Consider the following 27,808-nt stretch of genomic DNA (forward strand, 5'->3'; position numbering starts at 1 on the left):
AACTGAAGGTGTTCGTCCCCGATGGCGAAACGCAAGAAACGTTGATGTTCGGGTGCGATCGGTACATGGAGATAAGCATCCTTGATGTCGATCGATGCTAGGAAGTCTCCTTGTGATATCGAGGCGATGACCGAGCGGAGAGATTCCATCCGAAACCGTCTGGTTCTCACATGTCTGTTGAGTAGCTTGAGGTCCAGAACGGGACGGAATGACCAGTCCTTTTTTGGCACCACAAACAAGTTGGAGTAAAATCCGCGACCACGTTCCTGAAGGGGAACGGGGATCACAACTCCTATCTTTAGAGCGTCCACTGCCTGAAAAAGTGCGTCGGCCTGAGCGGGGGGCGGAGAGGTTCTGAAGAAACGAGCCGCAGGACGAGAGCTGAACTCTATCCTGTAACCATGAGACAGAATGTCTCTCACCCATCGGTCTTGAACATGTGGCCACCAGGCGTCGCCAAAGCGGGAGAGCCTGCCACCGACCGAGGATGCGGCTAGGGGAGGCCGAGAGTCATGAGGAGGCTGTCTTGGAGGCAGTGCCTCCTGCGGCCTTTTGGGGGCGTGACTTGGGCCGCCACGCATAGGAGTTCCTCTGGCCTTTCTCCGGCCTGTTGGACGAAGAGGATTGGGGCTTGGCGGAGGGACGAAAGGACCGAAACCTCGATTGGATTTTTCTCTGCTGAGGTCTCTTAGGTTTGGACTGGGGTAAGGAGGAGTCCTTTCCCTTGGATTCCTTAATAATCTCATCCAATCGTTCGCCAAACAAACGGTCGCCAGAAAAGGGCAAACCGGTTAAGAACCTCTTGGAAGCCGAGTCTGCTTTCCATTCGCGCAGCCACATGGCCCTGCGGACTGCCACGGAGTTAGCAGAGGCTACCGCCGTACGGCTAGTGGAGTCCAGGACGGCGTTCATGGCGTAGGACGAAAAGGCTGACGCCTGAGAGGTCAAAGACGAAACATGCGGAGCAGAATTCCGTGTGACAGCATTAATCTCAGTCAGACAAGCAGAGATTGCTTGGAGAGCCCACACGGCTGCAAAGGCCGAGGCGAAAGACGCGCCCGTGGCCTCGTAGATGGACTTCACCAAGAGCTCTGTCTGTCAGTGGCATCCTTCAAGGATGAGCCATCTGCAACAGACACAACGGACCTAGCAGCCAATCTGGAGACTGGAGGATCCAATTTGGGACAGTGAGCCCAACCCTTAACGACTTCAGATGGAAAGGGGTAACGCGTGTCAGTGTGACGTTTAGCAAAGCGCTTGTCCGGGACCGCTCTGGGCTTCTGGACAGCGTCCCTGAAGTTAGAGTGATCAAAAAACGTATTGCGCGTACGTTTGGGGAACCGAAACTGGTGTTTCTCCTGCTGAGACGCCGACTCCTCTACAGGAGGAGGCGGGGGTGAGAGATCCAACACCTGGTTGATGGACGAGATAAGATCATTTACTAAGGCGTCCCCCTCAGGTGTATCAAGGTTAAGGGGGAAGTCAGGGTCAGAGCCCTGAGCTCCCACGTCCGCCTCGTCTTCCAGAGAGTCCTCAAGCTGTGATCCCGAGCAGCGTGAGGAAGTCAGGGAAGAGTCCCAGCGAGACCGCTTAGCCGGTCTGGGACTGCGGTCCGGGCAGGAGTCCTCCGCCTGAGACCTAGGGGCCAACCTGGGAGCGCGCTGCGGCGTGGACCGAGAGGGGCCTGGAGGAGACGAGCTAACAGGGGCCGGGGCCTGTGGAAGGTCCGGTCTGAACTGCAATGCCTCAAGGAGTTTAGAAGACCATTTGTCCATAGACAGTGCAATGGATTGAGAAAGTGACAGAGAGTTTCTCAGCAAAAGAGGCCAACACCGGTGACTCTGTCCCTGCAGCCTGCTCAGGGGGAGCAGGGGGGTCTACATGAGCCGAGGGGCCCACCAGTGCTATATATATATACCGGGTGACCGGTGTGGCTTACCGACCGCTAACGAGCGGAGTGTGTCCTCCAGATTCCCTGCCGTGGATCCCCCGGAGCTGCAGAGCTGTTCACTGAGAAGCATCCACCGGCAGAATGCCAGAAAATGGCCGCCGGAGCTCTCAGGGGAGGAGTGGGGCCGAGGGCGGCGCCAGCAAAGAGCGGGAATCTGGGGTCCCCACAGTGGTCAGTGAGGGGGGAGGAAGACATGCAGGATGCTCCAGCCCTCACATCCGACGTCATGTCGGTAATCCCGCCCTTACCCCTGACAGGCAGGCCCGGGGGCGGGATTTTCGCGACTAGGCCGCGGTGAAGTCGGGGACTAAATTTGAGGCCGCGCCCGACAAGCAGGCATGGTCGGCGCGGAAGTCCACCAGCCTCTTCAATTTCACAACTACCGCGGCTTCCGGGAAGAAGGTGCGCTCCCTGCACAGTCCCCTATGGGGACACAGAGTACCTTTAAGTTGCAGGGCCCGGTCCCTGAGGTTGAAGAGGCTCCGGTCCGGCAGGTTCCACCAGGGGCTGCGGATGGAGCACGGTCCCAGCAAATGGATGACCGCTCAGGATCCCACTTCTCCCAGAGCCGCATAAGGGATGGTGAAGGAGACGGCATGTGGCTCCAGCCTCTGTACCCGCAATGGGTACCTCAACCTTAACAACACCGCCGACATAGTGGGGTGAGAAGGGAACATGCCGGGGGCCCCGTGGGGGTCCTCTTTTCTTCCAACCGACATAACTAAGTATGAGAATGCATGAGTGGATGTGTGCCTCCTTCCACACAAAGCATAAAACTGAGGAGCCCGTGATCCACGGGAGGGTCTATAGGCAGAGGGGAGGGGTTACACTTTTTAAAGTGTAATACTTTGTGTGGCCTCCAGAGGCAGAAGCTATACACCCAATTGTCTGGGTCTCCCAATGGAGCGACAAAGAAAGTAAGCTCTTGAGGAATAAAATTGGGCCATACTTGAAGCTTAAAGGGAACCTGTCATCAGAAATTTGGCTTTCCACCTAAATGTTTCCCCTTCTGCAGCTCCTGGGCTGCATTCTAGTAAGGTTTCTATACTTTTTGTGCCCCCTTTTAAACCAAAATAAATACTTTATAAAACTGTACCTTTCGGTTTGAAAATCTTGTAAATTCTCCATGGGGGCGGGCCGTGTGGCGTCCGTTGCTGTATCTTACGCCGTCCACCATGCTCCAAATCATCCCTCAGAACGCCGCCCACTGCGCCCGAGGTCCCGTGCACGCCAGGACACCTGGTGACGTGGTCGCAGGCACGAGAGTATGGGCGGCGCTGTGATTGCAACGCAAGTGCCCGCCCATACTCTTGTGCCCGCCCTTTCCCCACTGCCTCCAGCGTTCTGCGCCGGCCCGACGTCACCTCCTTCCCATTGTACCCTGCAGCAGGAAATAGATGGGAGGAGCGGAGCAGGCCACTACAGGAGAAGCGGAGGATCTGAGCGACGTACAGAGGGGAGAGAGCGCCCACGGGAGTATGGGCGGGCACTTGCGATGCAATCATAGCGCCGCCCATACTCTCGTGCCTGCGATCACGTCACTAGGTGTCCTGGCGTGCACGGGACCTCGGGCGCAGTGGGCGGCGTCCTGAGGGATGATTTGGAGCATGGGGGACGGCGTAAGATACAGCAACGGACGCCAGACGGCCCGCCCCCATGGAGAATTTACAAGATTTTCAAACCAAAAGGTACAGTTTTATAAAGTATTTATTTTGGTTTAAAAGGGGGCACAAAAAGTATAGAAACCTTACTAGAATGCAGCCCACGAGCTGCAGAGGGGGAACATTTAGGTTGAAAGCCAAATTTCTGATGACAGGTTCCCTTTAAAAAAATATTAGCATGCAAACCATCAAAAGAACTTAGTCGTCACACAACCCTTCATCACCGAATGAGTATTACTAGATTGGTGTACTGAAGTAAAAGGAGGAGTAATTATTTTCTTGCCACAGAGTCCTACTTACACGTGCAATCTTCTGCTGCTTGTCCTCTTCCACTGCCAAAAAACTAGTACAGTAAATTGGGACAACTACTTTCTGAAGGGCAGCCAGAAGATCCCGAGCTTGTTTCCTTTGACTGTATGAGGAAAAACAAAAATTATATAATAGAAATGTGGATTCATCCTATGTAAAGTTTAGAATGATGTCCCCAGATATATTTTTTTTAAATCAGGTTCATCTTTATTTATCAACAAAGTCACACAACACAAATAACAGTTTGTTTCCCTGCAAAAACATTACAGAGAAAGGGAATAGAGTGCACCTACAGTCTATGCCTCACATCAGTATGGGTCACAAATTATATATTTTACAATATACTACCCATAATATAAATTACCCAACATCTTAGGCAACCACGTGCGTCCCAGCAACATGCAATTCACGCCATTCCAGTAAATTATCAACCGGTTGAGGACCTGTTCTCCCACACTGTCTTGCAGTAGTGCCAATGAGGGAAGGCCCGGAGTACCCAACCACGGCCCCCAGATCTTGTAGAACTTCTTCAGTGCATTTCTTTTAAGGTACACTCCCCTCTCCAGCCCAAGTACAGCGTTAACTGTTTCCGTAAGATCCCCGATGGCCGGAGGAGCTGGATCCAACCAGTGGTAGGCCAACCGTTTCGTGGCCTGATATAAGAGACACGTAATACGGACCATGACCAGCGAACTTAAGTAACCCCCCTACCCCACCCCACCACTCCAGGAGACCCAGAACACGTTAGGCTGCTTTCAAACATCCGGTTTTTGCTGTGTGGCACAACACAGCGCTCTGCAGGAAAAAAACGCAACCATTTTTTTTGCCGCCGGTTGCGTTTTTACTGCATAGACTTGCATTAGCGCCATATTGTGCCGCATGGCCTTGCGTTGCGTCCGGTTTTTGCCAGATGCGGCATATTTAGCTCATGCGGCGGTCGGATGTAACGTTGCCTGGCACGTTTTTTTGTGCGGCGAAAAAGAAGGGAATTTTGTTACTTACCGTAAATTCCTTTTCTTCTAGCTCTTATTGGGAGACCCAGACGATTGGGGTATAGCTACTGCCTCCGGAGGCCACACAAAGCACTACACCAAAAAGTGCAAGGCCCCTCCCCTTCTGGCTATACCCCCCCGTGGTATCACGGGTTCTCCAGTTTTAGTGCCAAAGCAAGAAGGAGGAAAGCCAATAACTGGTTTAAACAAATTAACTCCGAGTAACATCGGAGAACTGAAAAACCGTTCAACATGAACAACATGTGTACCCGCAAACAACAAAAAAATCCCGAAGGACAACAGGGCGGGTGCTGGGTCTCCCAATAAGAGCTAGAAGAAAAGGAATTTACGGTAAGTAACAAAATTCCCTTCTTCTTCAGCGCTCTATTGGGAGACCCAGACGATTGGGACGTCCAAAAGCTGTCCCTGGGTGGGTAAAGAAATACCTCATGTTAGAGCTGCAAAACAGCCCTCCCCTACGGGGGTGTCACTGCCGCCTGCAGGACTCTTCTACCTAAGCTGGCATCCGCCGAAGCATAGGTATGCACCTGATAATGCTTGGTGAAAGTGTGCAGACTCGACCAGGTAGCTGCCTGGCACACTTGTTGAGCCGAAGCCTGGTGTCGTAATGCCCAGGACGCACCCACGGCTCTGGTTGAGTGGGCTTTTAGCCCTGAAGGAACCGGAAGCCCCGCAGAACGGTAGGCCTCTAGAATTGGTTCTTTGATCCATCGAGCCAGGGTGGCTTTAGAAGCCTGCAACCCCTTGCGCGGACCAGCGACAAGGACAAAAAGTGCATCGGAACGGCGCATGGGCGCCGTGCGGGAAATGTAGATTCTGAGTGCTCTCACCAGATCTAGCAAACGTAAGTCCTTTTCATACCGGTGAACCGGATGAGGACAAAAGGAAGGCAAGGATATATCCTGATTAAGATGAAACGAGGATACGACCTTAGGGAGAAACTCCGGAATGGGGCGCAGCACTACCTTGTCCTGGTGGAACACCAGGAAGGGAGCCTTGGATGACAGAGCTGCCAGCTCCGACACTCGCCGAAGCGATGTGATCGCAACAAGAAACGCCACTTTCTGTGACAGGCGAGAAAAGGAAACTTCCTTCAGAGGCTCGAAAGGCGGCTTCTGGAGAGCAACTAGTACCCTGTTCAGATCCCATGGATCTAACGGCCGCCTGTACGGGGGCACAATATGACAGACCCCCTGCAGGAACGTGCGCACCTTAGGAAGACGTGCTAGACGCTTCTGAAAAAACACGGATAGTGCCGAGACTTGCCCTTTAAGGGAGCTGAGCGACAAGCCCTTTTCTAACCCCGATTGCAGGAAAGAAAGAAAAGTGGGCAATGCAAATGGCCAGGGAGACACTCCCTGAGCGGAACACCAGGATAAGAAAATCTTCCACGTTCTGTGGTAGATCTTAGCAGAAGTCGACTTTCTAGCCTGTCTCATTGTGGCTACAACTCCTTGGGATAATCCTGCAGACGCTAGGATCCAGGACTCAATGGCCACACAGTCAGGTTCAGGGCCGCAGAATTCTGATGGAAAAACGGCCCTTGGGACAGTAAGTCTGGTCGGTCTGGAAGTGACCACGGTCGGCCGACCGTGAGATGCCACAGATCCGGATACCACGATCTCCTCGGCCAGTCTGGGGCGACGAGTATGACGCGGCTGCAATCGGATCTGATCTTGCGTAAGACTCTGGGCAAGAGTGCCAGAGACGGGAATACGTATGGGAGCCGGAACTGCGACCAATCTTGTACTAAGGCGTCTGCCGCCAGAGCTCTTTGATCGCGCGACCTCGCCATAAATGCCGGGACCTTGTTGTTGTGCCGGGACGCCATTAGGTCAACGTCCGGCACTCCCCAACGGCGACAGATTTCCTGAAACGCGTCCGGGTGAAGGGACCATTCCCCTGCGTCCATGCCCTGGCGACTGAGGAAGTCTGCTTCCCAGTTTTCGACGCCTGGGATGTGAACCGCGGATATGGTGGATGCTGTGTCTTCCACCCACATTAGAATGCGCCGGACTTCTTGGAAGGCTTGCCGACTGCGCGTCCCTCCTTAGTGGTTGATGTATGCCACCGCTGTGGAGTTGTCCGACTGGATTCGGATCTGCTTTCCTTCCAGCCACTGTTGGAAGGCTAGTAGGGCAAGATACACTGCCCTGATTTCCAGAACATTGATCTGAAGGGTGGACTCCTGCGGAGTCCACGTTCCCTGAGCCCTGTGGTGGAGAAAAACTGCTCCCCACCCTGACAGACTCGCATCTGTCGTGACCACTGCCCAGGACGGGGGCAGGAAGGATCTTCCCTGAGACAATGAGGTGGGAAGGAGCCACCATTGTAGAGAGTCCTTGGCCGTCTGAGAGAGGGAGACTTTCCTGTCTAGTGACGTTGACTTTCCGTCCCATTGGCGGAGAATGTCCCATTGAAGTGGGCGCAGATGAAACTGCGCAAAGGGAACTGCTTCCATGGCTGCCACCATCTTCCCTAGGAAGTGCATGAGGCGCCGCAAGGGGTGCGACTGACCCTGAAGGAGAGATTGCACCCCTGTTTGTAGTGATCGCTGTTTGTTCAGCGGAAGCTTCACTATCGCTGCTAGAGTATGGAACTCCATGCCAAGATACGTGAGTGATTGGGTCGGTGACAGGATCGACTTTGGAAAGTTGATGATCCATCCGAAAGACTGTAGAGTCTCCAGCGTAGCATTCAGGCTGAGTTGGCATGCCTCTTGAGAGGGTGCCTTGACCAGTAGATCGTCTAGGTAAGGGATCACCGAGTGTCCCTGAGAGTGCAAGACTGCTACCACTGCCGCCATGACCTTGGTGAAGACCCGTGGGGCTGTCGCCAGACCGAATGGCAGAGCTACGAACTGAAGATGGTCGTCTCCTATCACAAAACGTAGAAAACGTTGATGTTCTGTAGCAATTGGCACGTGGAGATAAGCATCTTTGATGTCTATTGAGGCAAGGAAGTCTCCTCGAGACATTGAGGCAATGACAGATCGTAGGGTTTCCATCCGGAACCGCCTGGCGTGCACATGTTTGTTGAGCAGTTTTAGGTCCAGAACAGTACGGAATGAGCCGTCCTTTTTTGGAACCACAAAGAGATTGGAGTAAAACCCTCGACCCTGTTCCTGAGGAGGGACAGGGATCACTACTCCTTCCGCTCTTAGGGAGTCCACCGCCTGCCGCAGAGCATCTGCTCGGTCTGGATGTGGGGAGGTTCTGAAGAATCGGGCTGGAGGACGAGAACTGAACTCGATTCTGTACCCGCGAGACAAAATGTCTGTCACCCACCGGTCCTTGACCTGTGACAGCCAAATGTCGCAAAAACGGGAGAGCCTGCCCCCGACCGGAGATTCGGCGGGAGGGGGCTGGAAGTCATGAGGTAGCCGCTTTGGAAGTGGTTCCTCCATTTGCTTTCCTGGGGCGTGCGTGAGCCCGCCAGGAATCTGAGTTTCTTTGCGTCCTCTGAGACCCTTTGGACGAGGTAAATGGTGTCTTGCCCGAACCTCGAAAGGACTGAAACCTCTGCTGCCACTTTTTCTGATGAGGTTTGCTTGTTCTGGGCTGGGGTAAAGAAGAGTCTTTACCCTTGGACTGCTTAATGATGTCAGCCAATGGCTCGCCAAACAGTCTATCTCTAGCTAAAGGCAAGCTGGTTAAACATTTTTTGGAACCAGCATCTGCCTTCCAGTCCTTTAACCACAAGGCTCTGCGCAAAACTACCGAATTGGCGGACGCCATGGAGGTGCGGCTGGTAGATTCTAGGACCGCATTGATAGCGTAAGACGCAAACGCAGACATCTGCGAGGTAAGGGACGCCACTTGTGGCACTGCTGGATGTATGATAGCATCCACTTTTGCTAAACCAGCTGAAATAGCCTGGAGAGCCCATACGGCTGCGAATGCCGGAGCAAACGACGCGCCGATAGCTTCATAGACAGATTTTAACCAAAGGTCCATCTGTCTGTCATTGGCATCTTTAAGTGAAGCGCCATCCTCCACTGCAACTATGGATCTAGCTGCAAGTTTGGAAATCGGGGGGTCTACCTTTGGACACTGGGTCCAGCGCTTGACCACATCAGGGGGGAAAGGATAACGTGTATCCCTAGAACGTTTAGAGAAACGTCTTTCTGGGTGAGCGTCGTGTTTCTGGATTGATTCTCTGAAGTCAGAGTGATCCAACAAAGCACTCAATTTACGCCTGGGATAGAGGAAACGAAACTTCTCCTGCTCTGCAGCTGCCTCTTCTGCTGAAGGGGCTGGGGGAGAAATCTCTAACAGCCTATTGATGGCTGAGATGAGGTCGTTTACCATGGCGTCCCCATCAGGGGTATCCAGGTTGAGAGGGGTTCCAGGAGTGGATTCCTGATCACTCTCTTCAGACACCTCACAGGGAGACTGATTGCGCTGAGACCCTGAGCAGTGTGATGACGTTGAGGGTCTTTCCCAGCGAGCCCGCTTAGGGTGGCTGGGGCTATCATCTGAGTCATAATCCTCAGCTTGTGAAGCCGGAGACCCCCTTGTAGTCTGGATTGGATCCAGCTGAGGGGGGCCAGAGGACAGAGACCTCGCCGAGTCCAAAGACTGAGCCCCAGACATGGATTGCAAAGTTTCAAGGATTTTTGCCATAGTCACAGACATTCTATCAGCAAAAACTGCAAAGTCTGTCCCTGGCGCCGGGGCAGAACTTACAAGCGTCTCAGCCTGGGACACTACCTCTCCGGACTCCGGCTGGCGAAGCAGCACCGGATCGGAGCATTGCACACAATGGGGGTCATCGGAGCCTGCTGGTAGAGCAGCCCCACATGCAGCACACGCAGTGTACACAGCCCTTGCCTTGGCAGCCTTGCGTTTTGTGGATGGCATGTTGCTGCTTCCTCAGAGCGATCTGGGTATCCAGCCAGGAAGCGACCTCACAGTGCAAGAAATAAATATATCTATATATCTGGTAGACAGTACACCAATACACAGTGAGGCACTAGAGGGGCCAGCTGAAATGCCGCTTACCGCCCGCTTAAGAGCGGGTGTGTGTGGTCGCCAAAAAGCCCCCCCAGTCCAGGTCTCCCAGAGCCTGCGTTCTGCCTCCAGCCAGACTGCATGTAATGGCTGCCGGCGTCCTAGGAGAGGGAGGAGGGCGGGCCCTGGGCGTTCCTGACTAAGAGCGGGAAGCCTGCTTCCCTCTGTGCCTAGTGAGAGGGCTGGAGCATGTAAATCAGGCTCCAGCCCTCGTCGCTGCTGCGAAACAGCGTCTCTCCCCTACCCTGATTGACAGGGTGGGGGCGGGAACGAAGCGGAGCTAGGCCGCAAAAGCCGGGGACTGGATTTATAAACGCCGCCGCCGTAAAAGCGCGGTCGGCGTGTCCCCGGCGCACCACAAGTCACAGCAGCGCCGCCCGGTCCAGTGGGGGTCGGCGCTGCGTTCCCACAACACAAAGTCCCCCAGTAAACTGTAGGAACACTAACTCCAACGTTACGGTCCCCGGCGCACTACAACACCCAGCCAGCCCGGAGTGTGTCTGTGCCTGCCGGGGACACAGAGTACCTGTATGATGCAGGGCCTTGTCCCTGATTGTACTCCTGCTCCATATCCATCAGGTTCAACTGGGTCTGTGGATGGAGCCCGGCGTCAGAGCTTAGAGGCCGGCAGGATCCCACTTCCACAGAGCCCTACAAGGGGATGTGGAAGGAAAGCAGCATGTGGGGCTCCAGCCTCTGTACCAGCAATAGGTACCTCAACCTTACAACACCATCCACGGGTGAGAAGGGAGCATGCTGGGGGCCCTATATGGGCCCTCTTTTCTTCCATCCGAAATAGTCAGCAGCTACTGCTGACTAAAATCTGTGGAGCTATGTATGGATGTCTGACCTCCTTCGCACAAAGCTTGAAAACTGGAGAACCCGTGATACCACGGGGGGGTATAGCCAGAAGGGGAGGGGCCTTGCACTTTTTGGTGTAGTGCTTTGTGTGGCCTCCGGAGGCAGTAGCTATACCCCAATCGTCTGGGTCTCCCAATAGAGCGCTGAAGAAAAACGCATCACGCCGGATCCGGCGCAATTTACAATGCAAGCCTATGGGCGCCGGATGCGGCGTCCTGCGGCAAAAACCGCATCCGGCCGCTGGATGCGGTTTTTTGTACTGCGCATGCTCAGTATAAAGCCGCATCCGGCAAAAAAACGGATGGGCCACATGGAAAAACTTATGCAACGGATCCGTTTTTTTCGCCGCATCCGTTGCATAGGTTTTTGAGCTGGATTGTGCCGCTCAGCACGAACCGGATGTGTGAAAGCAGCCTAACAGGTCTTTGCTGTAGACGTATATTAAAACCTTGCCTGATTAGCTCTAATACTGCCCTCCAGTAGTCTTCAATATTCCCACAGGACCACATCATATGCATCAGATTAGCATTCTCCCAGCCAGGACACAGATCATCCATCCGGATCCCCATCTTAAGTAACAGACTAGGTGTCCTGTCCCCAGACATATTTAATCACTCATCAACCTGACCACAGAGAAGAAGGGAATTTTGTTTACTTACCGTAAATTCCTTTTCTTCTAGCTCCAATTGGGAGACCCAGACAATTGGGTGTATAGCTACTGCCTCCGGAGGCCACACAAAGTATTACACTAAAAAGTGTAAGGCCCCTCCCCTTCTGGCTATACACCCCCCCGTGGGATCACGGGCTCCTCAGTTTTAGTGCAAAAGCAAGAAGGAGGAAAGCCAATAACTGGTTTAAAGACAAATTCAATCCGAGGAACAACATCGGAGAACTGAACTCTTCAACATGAACAACATGTGCACCCGAAAAAACAAAATCCCTAAGAAAACAGGGCGGGTGCTGGGTCTCCCAATTGGAGCTAGAAGAAAAGGAATTTACGGTAAGTAAACAAAATTCCCTTCTTCTTTGTCGCTCCTAATTGGGAGACCCAGACAATTGGGACGTCCAAAAGCAGTCCCTGGGTGGGTAAAAGAATACCTCGTGATAGGGCCGTCAAACAGCCCTTTCCTACAGGTGGGCCACCGCCGCCTGAAGGACTTGTCTACCTAGGCTGGCATCCGCCGAAGCGTAGGTATGCACCTGATAATGCTTGGTAAAAGTGTGCAGACTCGACCAGGTAGCCGCCTGGCACACCTGCTGAGCCGTAGCCTGGTGCCGTAATGCCCAGGACGCACCCACGGCTCTGGTAGAATGGGCCTTCAGCCCTGATGGAATCGGAAGCCCAGCAGAACGGTAGGTGTGAAGAATTGGTTCCTTGATCCACCGCGCCAGGGTGGATTTGGAAGCTTGCGACCCCTTACGCTGACCAGCGACAAGGATAAAGAGTGCATCCGAGCGGCGCAGGGGCGCCGTGCGTGAAATGTAGATCCTGAGTGCTCTCACCAGATCCAATAAATGCAAACCTTTTTCAAATTGGTGAACTGGATGCGGACACAAAGACGGTAAAGTGATATCCTGGTTGAGATGAAAGGAGGATACCACCTTAGGAAGAAATTCTGGAATTGGACGCAGAACTACCTTGTCCTGGTGAAATACTAGGAAGGGAGATCTGCATGATAACGCCGCCAGCTCGGACACTCTCCGAAGAGACGTGACCGCCACTAGAAAGGCCACTTTCTGTGAAAGACGAGAAAGGGAAACATCCTTCAAAGGCTCGAAAGGCGGCTTCTGGAGAGCAATTAGGACCTTGTTCAGATCCCAGGGCTCCAACGGCCGCTTGTAAGGGGGGACGATATGACAAACCCCTTGCAGAAACGTGCGTACCTGAGGAAGTCGCGCTAGGCGCTTCTGAAAAAATACGGATAGCGCGGAGACTTGACCTTTAAGGGAGCCGAGCGACAAACCTTTTTCCAACCCAGACTGCAGGAAGGAAAGAAAAATAGGCAATGCAAATGGCCAGGGAGAAACTCCCTGAGCAGAGCACCAAGATAAGAATATCTTCCACGTCCTGTGGTAGATCTTGGCGGAGGATGGTTTCCTAGCCTGTCTCATGGTGGCAACCACTTCATGAGATAAACCTGAGGCCGCTAGGATCCAGGACTCAATGGCCACACAGTCAGGTTCAGGGCCGCAGAATTCAGATGGAAAAACGGCCCTTGAGACAGCAAGTCTGGACGGTCTGGCAGAGCCCACGGTTGGCCTACCGTGAGGTGCCACAGATCCGGGTACCACGACCTCCTTGGCCAGTCTGGAGCGACGAGGATGGCGCGGCGGCAGTCGGCCCTGATCTTGCGCAGCACCCTGGGCAACAACGCCAGAGGTGGGAACACATAAGGTAGCCTGAACTGCGACCAATCCTGAACTAGGGCGTCTGCCGCCAGAGCTCGGTAATCGTGGGATCGCGCCATGAAAACCGGGACCTTGTTGTTGTGCCGTGACGCCATCAGGTCGACGTCCGGCATCCCCCAGCGGCGACAGATCTCCTGAAACACGTCCGGGTGAAGGGACCATTCCCCTGCGTCCATGCCCTGGCGACTGAGAAAGTCTGCTTCCCAGTTTTCCACGCCTGGTATGTGAACTGCGGATATGGTGGATGCCGTGTCTTCCACCCACGTCAGAATCCGCCGGACTTCCTGGAAGGCCTGCCGACTGCGTGTTCCCCCTTGGTGGTTGATGTATGCCACCGCTGTGGAGTTGTCCGACTGAATTCGGATCTGCTTGCCTGCTAGCCACTGCTGGAAGGCTTGTAGGGCAAGATAGACTGCTCTGATTTCCAGAACATTGATTTGAAGGGTGGACTCTTTCCGAGTCCACGTACCGTGAGCCCTGTGGTGGAGAAACACTGCTCCCCACCCTGACAGGCTCGCATCTGTCGTGACCACCGCCCAGGATGGGGGTAGGAACGACTTTCCTTTCGACAATGAGGTGGGAAGAAGCCACCACCGGAGAGAGTCCTTGGCTGTCAGAGAGGGAGACATCCCTGTCGAGGGATGTCGACTTCCCGTCCCATTGGCGGAGAATGTCCCATTGAAGTGGACGCAGATGAAACTGCGCGAAAGGAACTGCTTCCATTGCTGCTACCATCTTCCCTAGGAAGTGCATGAGGCGCCTCAAGGGGTGCGACTGGCCCTGAAGGAGAGATTGCACCCCTGTCTGTAGTGAACACTGTTTGTCCAGTGGAAGTTTCACTATCGCTGAGAGGGTATGAAACTCCATGCCAAGATATGTTAGTGATTGGGTCGGGGTTAGATTTGACTTTGAAAAGTTGATAATCCACCCGAAACTCTGGAGAGTCTTCAGTGCCACGTTCAGGCTGTGCTGGCATGCCTCTTGAGAGGGTGCCTTGATAAGTAGATCGTCCAAATACGGAATCACAGAGTGACCTTGCGAGTGCAGGAGTGCCACTACTGCTGCCATAACCTTGGTAAAGACCCGAGGGGCTGTCGCCAGCCCGAAAGGTAGAGCTACGAACTGCAGGTGTTCGCTTCCTACAACGAAGCGTAGAAAACGCTGATGTTCTGGCGCAATCGGCACGTGGAGATAAGCATCCTTGATGTCTATTGATGCTAGGAAATCTCCTTGAGACATTGAGGCGATGACTGAGCGGAGGGATTCCATCCGGAACCGCCTGGTTTTCACGTGTTTGTTGAGCAGCTTTAGATCCAGGACGGGACGGAACGACCCGTCCTTCTTTGGCACCACAAACAAATTGGAGTAAAAACCGCGACCTCGTTCCTGAAGAGGAACGGGAGTCACCACTCCTTCCGCCTTTAGGGCGGACACCGCTTGCAGAAGAGCATCTGCTCGGTCGGGAGGTGGAGAAGTTCTGAAGAAGCGAGTTGGAGGACGAGAACTGAACTCTATCCTGTACCCGTGAGACAGAATGTCTCTCACCCAACGGTCTTTGACCTGTGACAGCCAAATGTCGCCAAAGCGGGAGAGCCTGCCACCGACCGAGGATGCGGAGAGAGGAGGCTGAAAGTCATGAGGAAGCCGTCTTGGTAACGGTTCTTCCGGCTGTCTTTTTTGGTCGTGATTGAGTCCGCCAAGAATCTGAGCCCCTCTGATCCTTTTGAGTCCTTTTGGACGAGGAGAATTGGGACCTGCCTGAGCCTCGAAAGGACCGAAAACCAGACTGTCCCCTCCTCTGTTGGGGTTTGTTTTGTCTGGGTTGAGGTAAGGATGAATCCTTACCCTTGGAGTGTTTAATGATTTCATCCAAACGCTCACCAAACAGTCGGTCACGAGAAAAAGGCAAACTGGTTAAGCACTTCTTGGAAGCAGAATCTGCCTTCCATTCTCTCAACCACAAGGCTCTACGTAAAACCACGGAGTTGGCAGACGCCACTGCCGTACGGCTCGTAGAGTCTAGGACAGCATGAATCGCGTAAGACGCGAATGCAGACATTTGAGAGGTCAAGGGCGCCACCTGCGGAGCAGATGTACGTGTGACCGTGTCGACCTGTGTAAGCCCAGCTGAAATAGCTTGGAGTGCCCATACGGCTGCGAATGCTGGCGCCAACGACGCTCCAATAGCTTCATAGATGGATTTCAACCAGAGCTCCATCTGTCTGTCAGTGGCATCTTTAAGTGCCGCCCCATCTTCCACTGCAACTAAGGATCTAGCTGCAAGCCTGGAGATTGGAGGGTCCACCTTGGGACACTGGGTCCAGCCCTTGACCACGTCAGGGGGAAAAGGATATCGTGTATGTTTAAGCCGTTTGGAGAAACGCTTATCTGGATAAGCGTGGTGTTTCTGGATAGCGTCTCTAAAGTCAGAGTGGTCCAGAAAAGTGCTCAATTTACGCTTGGGATACCTGAAATGGAATTTCTCCTGCTGTGAGGCTGACTCCTCCGCAGGAGGAGCTGGTGGAGAAATATCTAACATTCTATTGATGGACGCTATAAGATCATTCACTATGGCGTCACCATCAGGTGTATCCAGATTGAGAACGGTCCCAGGATCAGAATCCTGATCCGCCACATCCGCCTCATCACACAGAGAGTCGTCCAGCTGGGACCCTGACCAGTGTGATGAAGTTGAGGGCCGCTCATAGCGAGCCCGCTTAGGCTGTCTGGGACTGTCGTCAGAGTCGTCACCCTGGGGTGCATGCGACACCTCCTGAGCTCGGGAGTGTTCCAGCTGAGGGGGACCAGGGAGCAATGATTCAACAGTGCCCTGCCACAGGGGCCGAGCACTGCACACAATGGGGGTCAGTGGAACCTGCCGGTAGAGCAGCCCCACATGCGGTACAAGCCGCATATAAAGTCTGTGCCTTGGCACGTTTGCTTTTTGCGGACGACATGCTGTTGTCTGCCTTAGTAACCTAGGAGGGTATATAGCAGAGAGTCACCAGCGACCGTACAGTGTAATGTATAGCATGCAAGCACAAAAATACAAAGTACACTTCGGCACAAGTGGGGGTGAGCCCAACCGCCCGCTGAAAGCGGGTGTGAGGTCGCAGAATCCCGTGTCTGGGTCTCCCAGTCTCCCCTCTCCAGCTCAGCGTGCAGACAGGAATGGCTGCCGGCGTCCTGTGAGGAGGGGCGGACCGTGGGCGTGCCACAAACAAAGTGCGGGAAACTGGCGTCCCACTGTGCCCAGTGTGAGGGCTGGAGTATGTAAAGCAGACTCCAGCCCTCAGCGCTGATGGTCTGTACAGCGTCCCGCCCTCCCCCTGACTAGCAGGTCTGGGGGCGGGAACGAAACGAACTAGGCCGCAAAAGCCGGGGACTGTAGCAATAAGCGCGGCCGTCATACATGCACGGCTAGCGCGGAAGTCCCCGGCGCACCACAAGTCCCAGCCGCGTCGCAGTGAAAACTGACCCCAGCGGCCGGCGCGGCCGTTCGTACTAAGTCTACTCACTCAGCAGCGCTGTAGTGAGGAATGGCACAAGCGCAGCAGCGCTGTTGTCCCCGGCGCACTAACACGCCCAGCATGCTGCGGTGTGCGCGCGGTATGCCCGGGGACACAGAGTACCTTAACGAAGCAGGGCCCTGTCCCTGACGATACTCAGCTCCATATCCAGCCGATTCTCCGGGGGCTGTGGAAGGAGCACGGTCTCAGTGCCTGGAGACCGGTAAAGTCCCACTTCACCCAGAGCCCTAATGGGGATGGGGAAGGAATCAGCATGTGGGCTCCAGCCTCCGTACCCGCAATGGGTACCTCAACCTTAACAAACACCGCCGACAGAAAGTGGGGTGAGAAGGGAGCATGCTGGGGGCCCTAGTATGGGCCCTCTTTTCTTCCATCCGACATAGTCAGCAGCTGCTGCTGACTAAACAGTGGAGCTATGCGTGGATGTCTGACCTCCTTCGCACAAAGCATAAAACTGAGGAGCCCGTGATCCCACGGGGGGGTGTATAGCCAGAAGGGGAGGGGCCTTACACTTTTTAGTGTAATACTTTGTGTGGCCTCCGGAGGCAGTAGCTATACACCCAATTGTCTGGGTCTCCCAATTAGGAGCGACAAAGAAAACAGCTTTTTACACAAAACCCTCCTGAAAATGAATGATTTGAAGAGGAAAAAAATGAATGTTTACTCCCAAAGAAAATGCTGGAGGTTCTGTTTCAACTGTCCTACTCATCTACTTTGAGAAGCCAATTTGAAGTGCAGATGTTCTCTGCTCACCTTCCCCTGCTCAGATAGGAAGAGTTTGTAAATAGCATCTAAGCATAAGGGGCGTATGGTGGAGCGGAGCAGAGAGGCTCAACCTGGAATAGAAAAGTCTGGGAAATCTGCACTTCAAATCATCTTCTCTACATACAGTACATGAATAGGACAACTGAAACGTCACTTCCAGCATGGTGTTTTAGAGAAAAGGAAGGCAAATAAGGTAATGGCATAGATTACAAAGATTTTTAACTTTATAAAGACTGTTTATTAATAGAGAGAAAAAAAAAATTACTCTAGGACGTTCAGGATTGCTAATTGTTTTAACAACCGGGCGGTCCTGCACCAACTCTGCAGTGACAATCTAAAACGTCACTGCATAGTAATGCAGCAACACGTGATCATGTAGCTGCAGAGGGAACAGATAGTTTATTAGTCTGTGCCTTCTCAGTGACTGTATACACAGTGCTAAAGAAGCGCTGTATACACGGTAATAGGAAGCTCTGACAGCACTTCCTCCTCCATTCACAGTGGTAATATGATCACTGCGCATATGGAAGCAATAGGAGCTGCATCTCTCTTGTAACTAGGGTCAATATATGAGTCTCAGTTACAAGGGAAATAAGGGGAAAATAATATTAAATGATCCCTCAAAGATATTTTATGACCTTATCATAGGGCATAATATGTAAATTTTAAAGAGAATATGGCAGTGACAAAAAAAAAGCAAAAATTACACACATGAACAGGATGTGCTTGTTCAGAAACAAGGGTAAATGGCCCGGTCTTGAACTGCTTCAAGTAAACTTTGGTGCAGGGAATCACAACCATGGGCATATGTTGCCAACAACTAATCGGTGCCCAGCAGGAAACTAAGACCGCACAAAGACAAACATCCCTGCTTCTTTCTTGAAAATGGAAACAAAGGAGTTTCCTTTTTCTCTTACCTATAATCCAGTTTTAAACTTGCTGGATTATAAAGAGTACCATATCTGCAAAGCCCTATACAGTTCTCTTACAACTTGTAACAGGAAAATATACATTCTTTATATACATTACATATATAATACTTTAACTACATTCTGCTGTTCTACCAGAAAACATTACTTACCAATGATGTAACACGTCATTAGTCAGATATATGAGATGCAAGCGCAATTCAAAATGCGCGCCTTCAGCGGTGATCCGATTGCGAAGGTGATCAGCCATGAGCTCACAGTGCTGAGGGGATTTTGCATTGCTGAACATCCAATTTTTGCCAGCCTAAAGAACAGAAGTTTCAGTGTCTTATTATACATTTTCCTTTCAGAGATTTCTGTCCCCATGCAGTTCCTGGCCAGCTTCTCCCTAACCTGCTCCTATTAAAATAGGTCTTTCCCATGTGCGTACATAAAATATAGCGCAGCAAGGCTCGATTAATGCTGCCTGTGGCTGGAGCAAAATTAAAATCAAACAGGTTCCTTAAGTTTTAAAGCAGGCTTCCTTTGAGAGAGTCTTCCCAGTAACATAGGCTGTGTGTAATGTCTGTTTGCTGCCTTCATTAGCTCAGATCAGGACCGCTTCATTTATTTTTCATGTACGGTCATCTTTCTGTAAGCCATTTCCACGTCGCTCCCCAAAATAATTTTGTCCTCTATATATACACACTCTCTAGAGATCTGTGGTGTACAACCACCTTCCTTTTGCCATCTCTAAAGGTACAGTCACACTTAGCGACGCTCCAGCGGTCCCACCGATCTGACCTGGCAGGGATCGCTGGAGCGTCGCTACATGGTCGCTGGTGAGCTGTCAATCAGGCCGATCTCCACAGCGATCAGAGATCAGACACCAGCGACCCGTGTAACGACGCTGTGTTTGGTAACCATAGTACATATCGGGTTACTAAACAAAGAGCTTTGCTTATAGTTACCCGATGTGTACCTTGGCTTCCTATGCGGTGAGCAGGGAGTCGGCTTATAGAAGCTTCAAACGCTGGTAACCAAGGTAAATATCGGGTAACCAAGCAAAGCGCTTTGCTTGGTTACCCGATGTGTACCTTGGTTACCAGCGTCCGCAGAAGCCGGCTCCCTGCACATTCAGTTGTTACTCTCTCGCTGTCAAACACAGCGATGTGTGCTTCACTGCGGGAGAGCAACGAGCAAAAAAATGGTCCAGGACATTCAGCAACGACCGGCGACCTCACAGCAGGGGCCAGGTCGTTGCTGGATGTCACACAACATCGCTAGCAAGATCACTGTTGCGTCACAAAAACCGTGACCCAGCAGCGATGTCACTAGCTATGTCGCTTAGTGAGACATGGCCTTAACAGAGGGAGAATGATAGGAGTAGAAGCTCTGATGGATTTTTAAGTTGTTTGTAAATATCTCAGATTACGCTCTTACAAACTGCAGTAGTAAGATGCTGAACCACATTCAGTATCAGGCCCTGTGCGTACGCTGCAGATTTACCGCAGTAAATCCGCGGTAAAACCGCATGCAGATTTCGCTACGTTTTTTTACCGCAGGTGCGGGATTCTTTGAGAGGGTCCATTTTTTTCTTAAGAAATAGTCATTTTCTAGTGTGCACGTAGCCTCAGAGATGCTTTTTTAACTCCTTATGAATACGTCACATTCCATTAGGTTGGGGGGGAATGCAGTTCAGGCAGTGATCACAGAGCTCTCACCATCTGATTGCTCTCGAGGTTAACACAAACACAGCAGGTGGAGTAAGGCTATGTTCACATGTCCAGCAATCAGGCATAAGAACTGATCCAGCAGCAATACAAAGAAGTAGTGCAGATATTTTTTTTTTTTAGTCAAAGTATTTCAAGTGGATCCATTTTTTTTTCCACATTGAAGTCTATGGAAAACAGATCTATTAAATAGCCATACATTTTTTTTTAATTTGAAAAGGATTTGTTTTTCATAGACTTCAATGTTAATAAAGCCGATCTAGTTGAACATTGCAGTGAGTTACAGGTTATATTGCAGCTAACAGAAAATAACTAACTAACTATTTAAGGCCCTGTACGCGCGGTTTTGCTGCAGAATATATTCAAAACCCTGCTGCAGTCCTTCCTCAGCAAAACCTATGGTAAAAAAAACACTGCAGTTTTTTCACCAACAGGTTTTGCTGCGGAATTAATGTGCATGTCACTTTTCCGCAGGTACCTGCGGTATTTTACCCCATTGACTAATGTAATACCGCAGCGAATAACGCAGATAAATTATGTGCGTTTCATTGCATTATTCCCACGGTATTTTGCGTTTCTCGGGACATAGTGATCATCACTACCCTGCGTTTTGCAAGGAAGTGATGTCACTAGAAGAGGAAATTGAGCAGAGAGAAAATACACACATCACACAGACACATACATATACTGTATAATGTACATAGAAATCAGCAACGTACGTTAGTAGGGCTGGTATTTGGCCAAACACTGCTCCCCATATAAGCCACCGCTCATTAGGCTCATAACATATTCACGCCTTCCCTGCTCACCGGTGGCTGTGATTGGTTGCAGTCAGACACGCCCCCATGCTGAGTGACAGCTGTCTCACTCCAAGCAATCACAGCCGCCGGTGGGCGGGTCTTTATCTTGCAGTAAAATAAATACATTTTTAAACAAAAAAAACAAAAAAAACAAAAAACAAACGACGTGCAGTCCCCCCCCAATTTTGATAACCAGCCAAGATAAAGTCTCACAGCTGGGTGCTGGTATTCTCAGGTTGGGGAGCGCTCCAGCCTAAAAATATCAGCCAGCAGCCGCCCGAAATTGCCGCATCCATTAGATGCAACAGTCCTGGGACTCTACCCGGCTCATCACGATTGCCATGGGTAATAAGGAGTTAATGGTAGCAGCCCATAGCTGCCACTAAGTCCTAGCTTAATAATGGCAGCGTCTATGAGACGCCATCACTAAACTGTAGTGACAGTAAACATATACACTGAAAAATTCTTTATTTGAAATTAAACACAAAAAAAACCCCTCTTTCACAACTTTAAATTAAAATCCCCAAATACCCCTCCAGCTCCGGAGTAATCCACACGAGGTGCCACAACGCTTGCATACTGATCCAGCGGCGTCTGAGACATAGTACTCAATGCAGCCTCGTTCTGTGAACGAAGCTGCAGGGTAACTCGTGGACATTTCTCACGGTTGGTGAAGTCAACACATTACCGCTCACGAGAACTTCAGGGCCTCACAAGTGTTAATAGAGTGACGTCACCAACCGTCAGGGACCCTGTGAGAACTCAGATCCAAGGTCCTGCAGGGTCACTGCTGTATCAAATACTATTCACATATCAGAAATAAAAGCTGTAATATCTATCAACCTATCCATCATCTATCCATTATCTATTTATCCATTCATCCATTATCTATTTATCTATCCATTATCTATATAAGAAGAAGGAAATGACAACACTTTTTTTTTTTTTTAACGTGCTTTATTGCATTGAAGGCATAAAAACACAGGTACCAACTTGCGGCAAACTACGGTAAAACCGTATGCGGCTTGCTGCGTTTTTTTACCGCAGGTGCAGTAATCTTTCAGGGGGTGCGGAATTTTCTTAAGAAAATTCAATTTTCTAGTGCGCACAGCGCCTTAGTCGTCTTCTATCGCGAGTGTGAATGAGTGTGATTTGGATTAAGTGTGTAACTTGTGCTTCAGTGAAAAGGTATTTGGGAATCCTGCATCAAGTGTATGTACACACTGCTGGTTGCAATACTACCTAAGGCCTCCTACACACATCCGTTTAAAAAAAAAAAAAAAAAAAAAAAAAAAAGCACGTTTTGCACAATCCGTTTTGGACATCTGTATAAATCATGTGTGTCATCCATGTGACATGCGTACGTCAGTGTGCTTGGTACCAGGGTGGGGGGGGATAATGGATTTTTCCAGAGCCCATAACAGCACTACCGGAGAGAGAGGTCCACCCATCTTAGGACAGGAAACCCACTGAATTAAAAAGGACAGTACCTCTCTACCGCATCAGGCTATGTGCCCACGGGACAACGTACCGGCAGATTCATCTGGATTTTGCGGTATTTTCACCGTTTTACCACAACAAAAATGCTCGAATCCCGCAGCAATGGACAGCTGCAGATTCCGGGCAGCAGCTGTGGATTCTGGGCAGCAGCTGCGGTAAACCTGCAGCAAAATTAACGGGTACGTTGTCCCATGGGCACATAGCCTTACGTTACAGAGCAAGAGAGGAATATCAGACAAAAAAATATATATATCAATATAAACCAGCACCATAAAAACTAAGACTAGCACCTCGTGTCTATACAAGGAAAGTAAACATGGAAGGAAGCGGTGGTGCCATCATGGGCTCTGCAAAAAAACATCACCGGTAAGTAATTTTGATTTTTCCCTTCCCCCATGGCAGCACCACCAGAGAGATTATGATAGATCCAAAAAAGCTTAGGGAGGGATCACCGCCTGCAAAACCCCTCTACCAAACAATAAATCCACTGTGAAGGACAAATCCGGTCTATAAAAAGGTGCAAGGAGACAACCAAGTTGAAGCTTTACAAATCTGATCAATAGGTACCTTAGCTTTTTTCATCCCACGAAGTAAATACCACTCTGGTGGTATGAGCTGTAATGCCTTTAGGAACCGAAACATTTCGGCCTGTATAGGCTAGACTAATTGCATCCTTGACCCACCTAGCTAAGGTACCTTTAAAGGCCGCTAAACCTTTCCTGACCCCTTTGGAAGCAAACAGTGCCCGGGTCCTTCTACATCCCCTGTTAGACTAAGTACCGAATCAGCATATTTCTTACGTTCAGAGTGTGAAGCTTTTCCCCTGATTTTGAGGAAAGGAAAAAAGCAAGGTAAGACTATCTCCTGCGATCTATGAAATGATCCAGCAACCTTGGGTCTGTTTTCAAGCTTATGCCATCATCTGAAATGAGCATGTAAAGAGGTTTGGAAGCTAGAGCCTGTAAGTCGCTTATCCTCCTGGCTGACGTGACTGCGACTAAAGACACAGTTTTTAAAGTGAGTATATTTATTGAAGCCTGACCTTGGGGCTCAAAGGGAGGCTCTGTAAGGGATTCCAAAACTAAGTTTAAATCCCAAGGAGGAATCTTTTTGAAGGAACCGGAGCAGATCTCTGGCAGGATCTTATAAACCTCCTGACCCAGCTATTGCCTGCTAAATCATAGTTGTAAAGGGCTGCTAAAGCTTAAACCTGAACTTTAAAAATTACTAACTGCTAAGCCCAGCTCCAGCCCTTTCTGTAAGAATTCGAGAATGGAACCCAGAGGAACCTCCCCAGAGGAGGAGAGGAACTTGTTCCAGACTCTACAGTAATTTTTAGTGGTAATAGGCTTTCTGCTCTTTAATAGTGTAGAGACCAGATTTTCAGAAAATCCAAGGCTTGCTAACAGGACAATCCCAAATTCCAGGCCGTCTAATGTAGACCTGAAACCTGAGGATGAACAACCAGGCCCTGAGAGAGAGAAGGTCCGAGATTTCTGGAAGAACCCATGGGTCTGAAGGAGACATTCTTTTCAGCAAAAAAAAAAAAACCAAAAAAAAAAAAAAAAAACACATGGCATCCTGGGCCAGAAGAGGGCGATCAGAATAATCCTTGCTCGGTCCTCCCGAATCTTCCTGAGAACTGCAGGTATGAGAATGAGTGGAGGGTAGGCGTACAATAGGCCTGAGCCCCAATGAATCTAAAAAGAATCTACTGCCCAGAGCTTCTCACGAGGATTCAGGGAAGAGAACCTGTGTACTTTTTTGTTGGCTCTGGTGGCAAATAGGTCTATTATCGGGACCTCCCCCCAAAAGTTCCACTACCTGATGGAAAATTTCCTGGTTGAGAGACCACTCCCCCATTGCATCGAATTACGGCTCAAGAAATGGGCGGTTACGTTTGCCACCCCTTTTATATGCAGAGGCGAATGCGAAATGGAAAGATTCTCTGCTAAGGATAACATTTCCTGAGCTGATTTCATTAGAGGGAGAGACTGAGTTCCCCCCTGATGATTCAAATAGGATACTGCAACTCTGTTGTCAGACATAAGACGGACATGGCGGCCTTTTAAGGGAGAAACTGTTTTAAGACTCATCCCACTGCCCATCGCTCACTTAGATTGGAGAAACTCAGATGGAATCATCGAGACAATCTCCCCCTGGGCTGTGTGTCTTCTCAGGTGTGCCCCACAACCGAACGCGCTTGCATCCATAGTGATGGTGTCTGATATCTGCGACACCAAAGGAACTCCTGCTGAGAGATTCTATGCGTCCAACCACCACTGAATGGAATCTATGACAGGGAGGGGAAGCGCTACCCTCTCTTCTAAGGACCCCCCTAACCTCCTTTCGGCTGTTAATACCTTCCACTGTAGGGGAGGAGTGTGAAACTGCGCCCATAACACTGCTGGGATGCAGGATGTGCAGGATGGCTGGGAGAAAACCGGGTTAAATGCTGCGCTAGAAAACCACGATTCCGATGGATAAAATAAATCCTTTCCTTTATTGGCACAAGTCAACGCGTTTCGAAGGCATATCCGCCTTCTTCATCAGGACAAGACAGTACAAGAAAAGAACAGCATAACATGTGCTACAGCACAGTGTGAGATATAAAGCCTTGAACAGAATGAGTGAACTTGAATCACTCATTCTGTTCAAGGCTTTATATCTCACACTGTGCTGTAGCACATGTTATGCTGTTCTTTTCTTGTACTGTCTTGTCCTGATGAAGAAGGCGGATATGCCTTCGAAACGCGTTGACTTGTGCCAATAAAGGAAAGGATTTATTTTATCCATCGGAATCGTGGTTTTCTAGCGCAGCATTTAACCCGGTTTTCTCCCAGCCATCCTGTTATCTGCTATTCCTGCTTCGGGGCTGCTGCTGACCACTGCTGCATGATCTACCTATATGCTTGCATAGGAGTTGTGCCTGTCACAACTGAAACAGGTGAGTACCTGTCTCTACTAGTGTATCCCCTTATCTATCAGATAAGACCCTATTTCTGCGCTTGTTTCTTCCACAGTTTTCTCCTGGGATGCAGGATGTGAGAGAGCTTAGGAGAGACATGACCTTCCTGAGGGTCATGATTGGCTCCGGTATCCTGGAGGACACCAAGGCTTGGATATGGAAGATCTTTTCTACAGGGAGACGGCACAACTGGGTCGAAGAATTTATAATTAGCCCCGAAAAGGGTTGTACCTGCAAAAGTTACAGCCTGGATTTTTCAGGTTTATTACCCACCCCAGATCTGCTAGAATCTTGGTTACCATCTGGATCTGGGTGCTGCAATGATGCTCCGAGTTTCCCACTTTTAAGAAATCATCCAGGTAAGGTATAAGGAGTATGTTTTTTCTCTTATGTGGGCCATCGCCTCTGCTACCACCTTAGTGAATATTATTGGAGCCATGGATAGTCCGAAGAGAAGAGCCCTAAATTGAAAATGACCTATCCCTCCTTGCCAAGGGAGGGCCACTCTCAGGAACTGCTGATGTGCTGGGTGAATGAGGACAACGTAGTATGCGTCCTTGAGATCTAACACTCCCATGTAGCAATTCGGAAAAAACATCTTTATTTGTTTGTTTAGCCCCTTCAGATTTATTATTTTCCTATAAGTGCCATCCGGTTTGAAACCAGGAAAAGGGAGGGGGGGGGGGGAGGGGGTACAACCCCTTGCCCACTTCGCTTTTGGGAATTTCCACTATGACTGCTTTGTGGATGAGGTCTAATACCTCTTTCTGTAGAGCAAGGCATCTCTCCTCCGCCCTGCTGAGCGATGTTACAATTAGTGACCCCCTGGGGGTCGAGTGAAACTCTAACTCGAGTTCTTGTTTTATTATATCCATAATCCAGATGCTGGCAGTTATCTTTTCCCAGGCATGAAAAAGAAGGGAATTTTGTTTACTTACCGTAAATTCCTTTTCTTCTAGCTCCAATTGGGAGACCCAGACAATTGGGTGTATAGCTACTGCCTCCGGAGGCCACACAAAGTATTACACTTAAAAGTGTAAACCCCTCCCCTCTGCTATACACCCTCCCGTGCATCACGGGCTCCTCAGTTTTGGTGCAAAAGCAGGAAGGAGGAAACTTATAAATTGGTCTAAGGTAAATTCAATCCGAAGGATGTTCGGAGAACTGAAACCATGACCAAGAACAATTCAAACTGAACAACATGTGTACACAAGAAATAATAGCCCGAAGGGAACAGGGGCGGGTGCTGGGTCTCCCAATGGGAGCTAGAAGAAAAGGAATTTACGGTAAGTAAACAAAATTCCCTTCTTCTTTGTCCCTCCATTGGGAGACCCAGACAATTGGGACGTCCAAAAGCAGTCCCTGGGTGGGTAAAAGAATACCTCGGTAAAAGAGCCGTAAAACGGCTCCTTCCTACAGGTGGACAACCGCCGCCTGAAGGACTCGCCTACCTAAGCTGGCATCTGCCGAGCGTAGGTATGCACTAGATAGTCCTCCGTGAAGGCGTGCAGACTCAACCAGGTAGTCGCCTGACACACCTGCTGAGCCGTAGCCTGGTGCAGTAACGCCCAGGACGCACCCACGGCTCTGGCAGAATGGGCCTTCAGCCTTGAAGGAACCGGAAGCCCAGCAGAACGGTAGGCTTCAAGAATTGATTCCTTGATCCACCGAGCCAAGTTGACTTGGGAGCTTGCGACCCTTTACGCTGGCCAGCGACAAGGACAAAGAGCGCATCCGAGCGGCGCAGGGGCGCCGTACGAGAAATGTAGAGTCTGAGTGCTCTCACCAGACCTAACAAGTGCAAATCCTTTTCACATTGGTGAACCGGATGAGAACAAAAAGAAGGTAAGAAGATATCCTGATTGAGATGAACAGAGGATACCACCTTCGGGAGAAATTCCGGAACTGGACGCAGAACCACCTTGTCCTGGTGAAACACCAGGAAGGGGGGCTTTGCATGACAGCGCTGCTATGTCAGACACTCTGCGGAGTGACGTGACTGCCACTAGGAAGACCACCTTCTGCGAAGTCGTGGAAAAGAATATCAATCATTGGCTCGAAGGGTGGTTTCTGAAGAGCCGGTATCACCCTGTTCCGATCCCAGGGTTCTAGCCGACGCTTGTAAGGAGGGACTATGTGGCAAACCCCCTGCAGGAACGTGCGTACCTGAAGGAGTTTGGCTAGACGCTTTTGGACACAACACAGAAAGCGCCGAAACTTGTCCCTTGAGGGAACCGAGAGACAACCCCTTTTCCATTCCGGATTGAAGGAAGGACAGAAAGTGGGCAAGGCGAATGGCCAGAGAGTAAAACTCTGATCAGAGCACCAGGATAAGAAGATCTTCCACGTCCTGTGGTAGATCTTTGCGGACGTTGGTTTCCTGGCTTG

The 27,808-nt window shown here is 50.6% G+C and overlaps 1 protein-coding gene across 3 annotated transcripts in view; it reads right to left on the reverse strand.

The window, feature by feature from the left end:
* Positions 1 to 27,808, reverse strand: part of LOC142260526 (calcium homeostasis endoplasmic reticulum protein-like) — a 175,498-nt gene that overhangs the window by 120,268 nt on the left and 27,422 nt on the right. For all 3 annotated transcript variants that reach the window (XM_075331976.1, XM_075331974.1, XM_075331975.1), the window contains exons 5-6: positions 18,593 to 18,744; positions 3,913 to 4,024 (exon numbers count right to left, since the gene is read on the reverse strand). In XM_075331976.1, the coding sequence (XP_075188091.1) occupies positions 3,913 to 4,024; positions 18,593 to 18,744 (264 nt within the window). The remainder of the gene's footprint in view (positions 1 to 3,912; positions 4,025 to 18,592; positions 18,745 to 27,808) is intronic.

Source organism: Anomaloglossus baeobatrachus, unplaced genomic scaffold (genome assembly GCF_048569485.1).
Source record: "Anomaloglossus baeobatrachus isolate aAnoBae1 unplaced genomic scaffold, aAnoBae1.hap1 Scaffold_120, whole genome shotgun sequence".
NCBI classification, from domain to species: Eukaryota; Metazoa; Chordata; class Amphibia; order Anura; family Aromobatidae; genus Anomaloglossus; species Anomaloglossus baeobatrachus.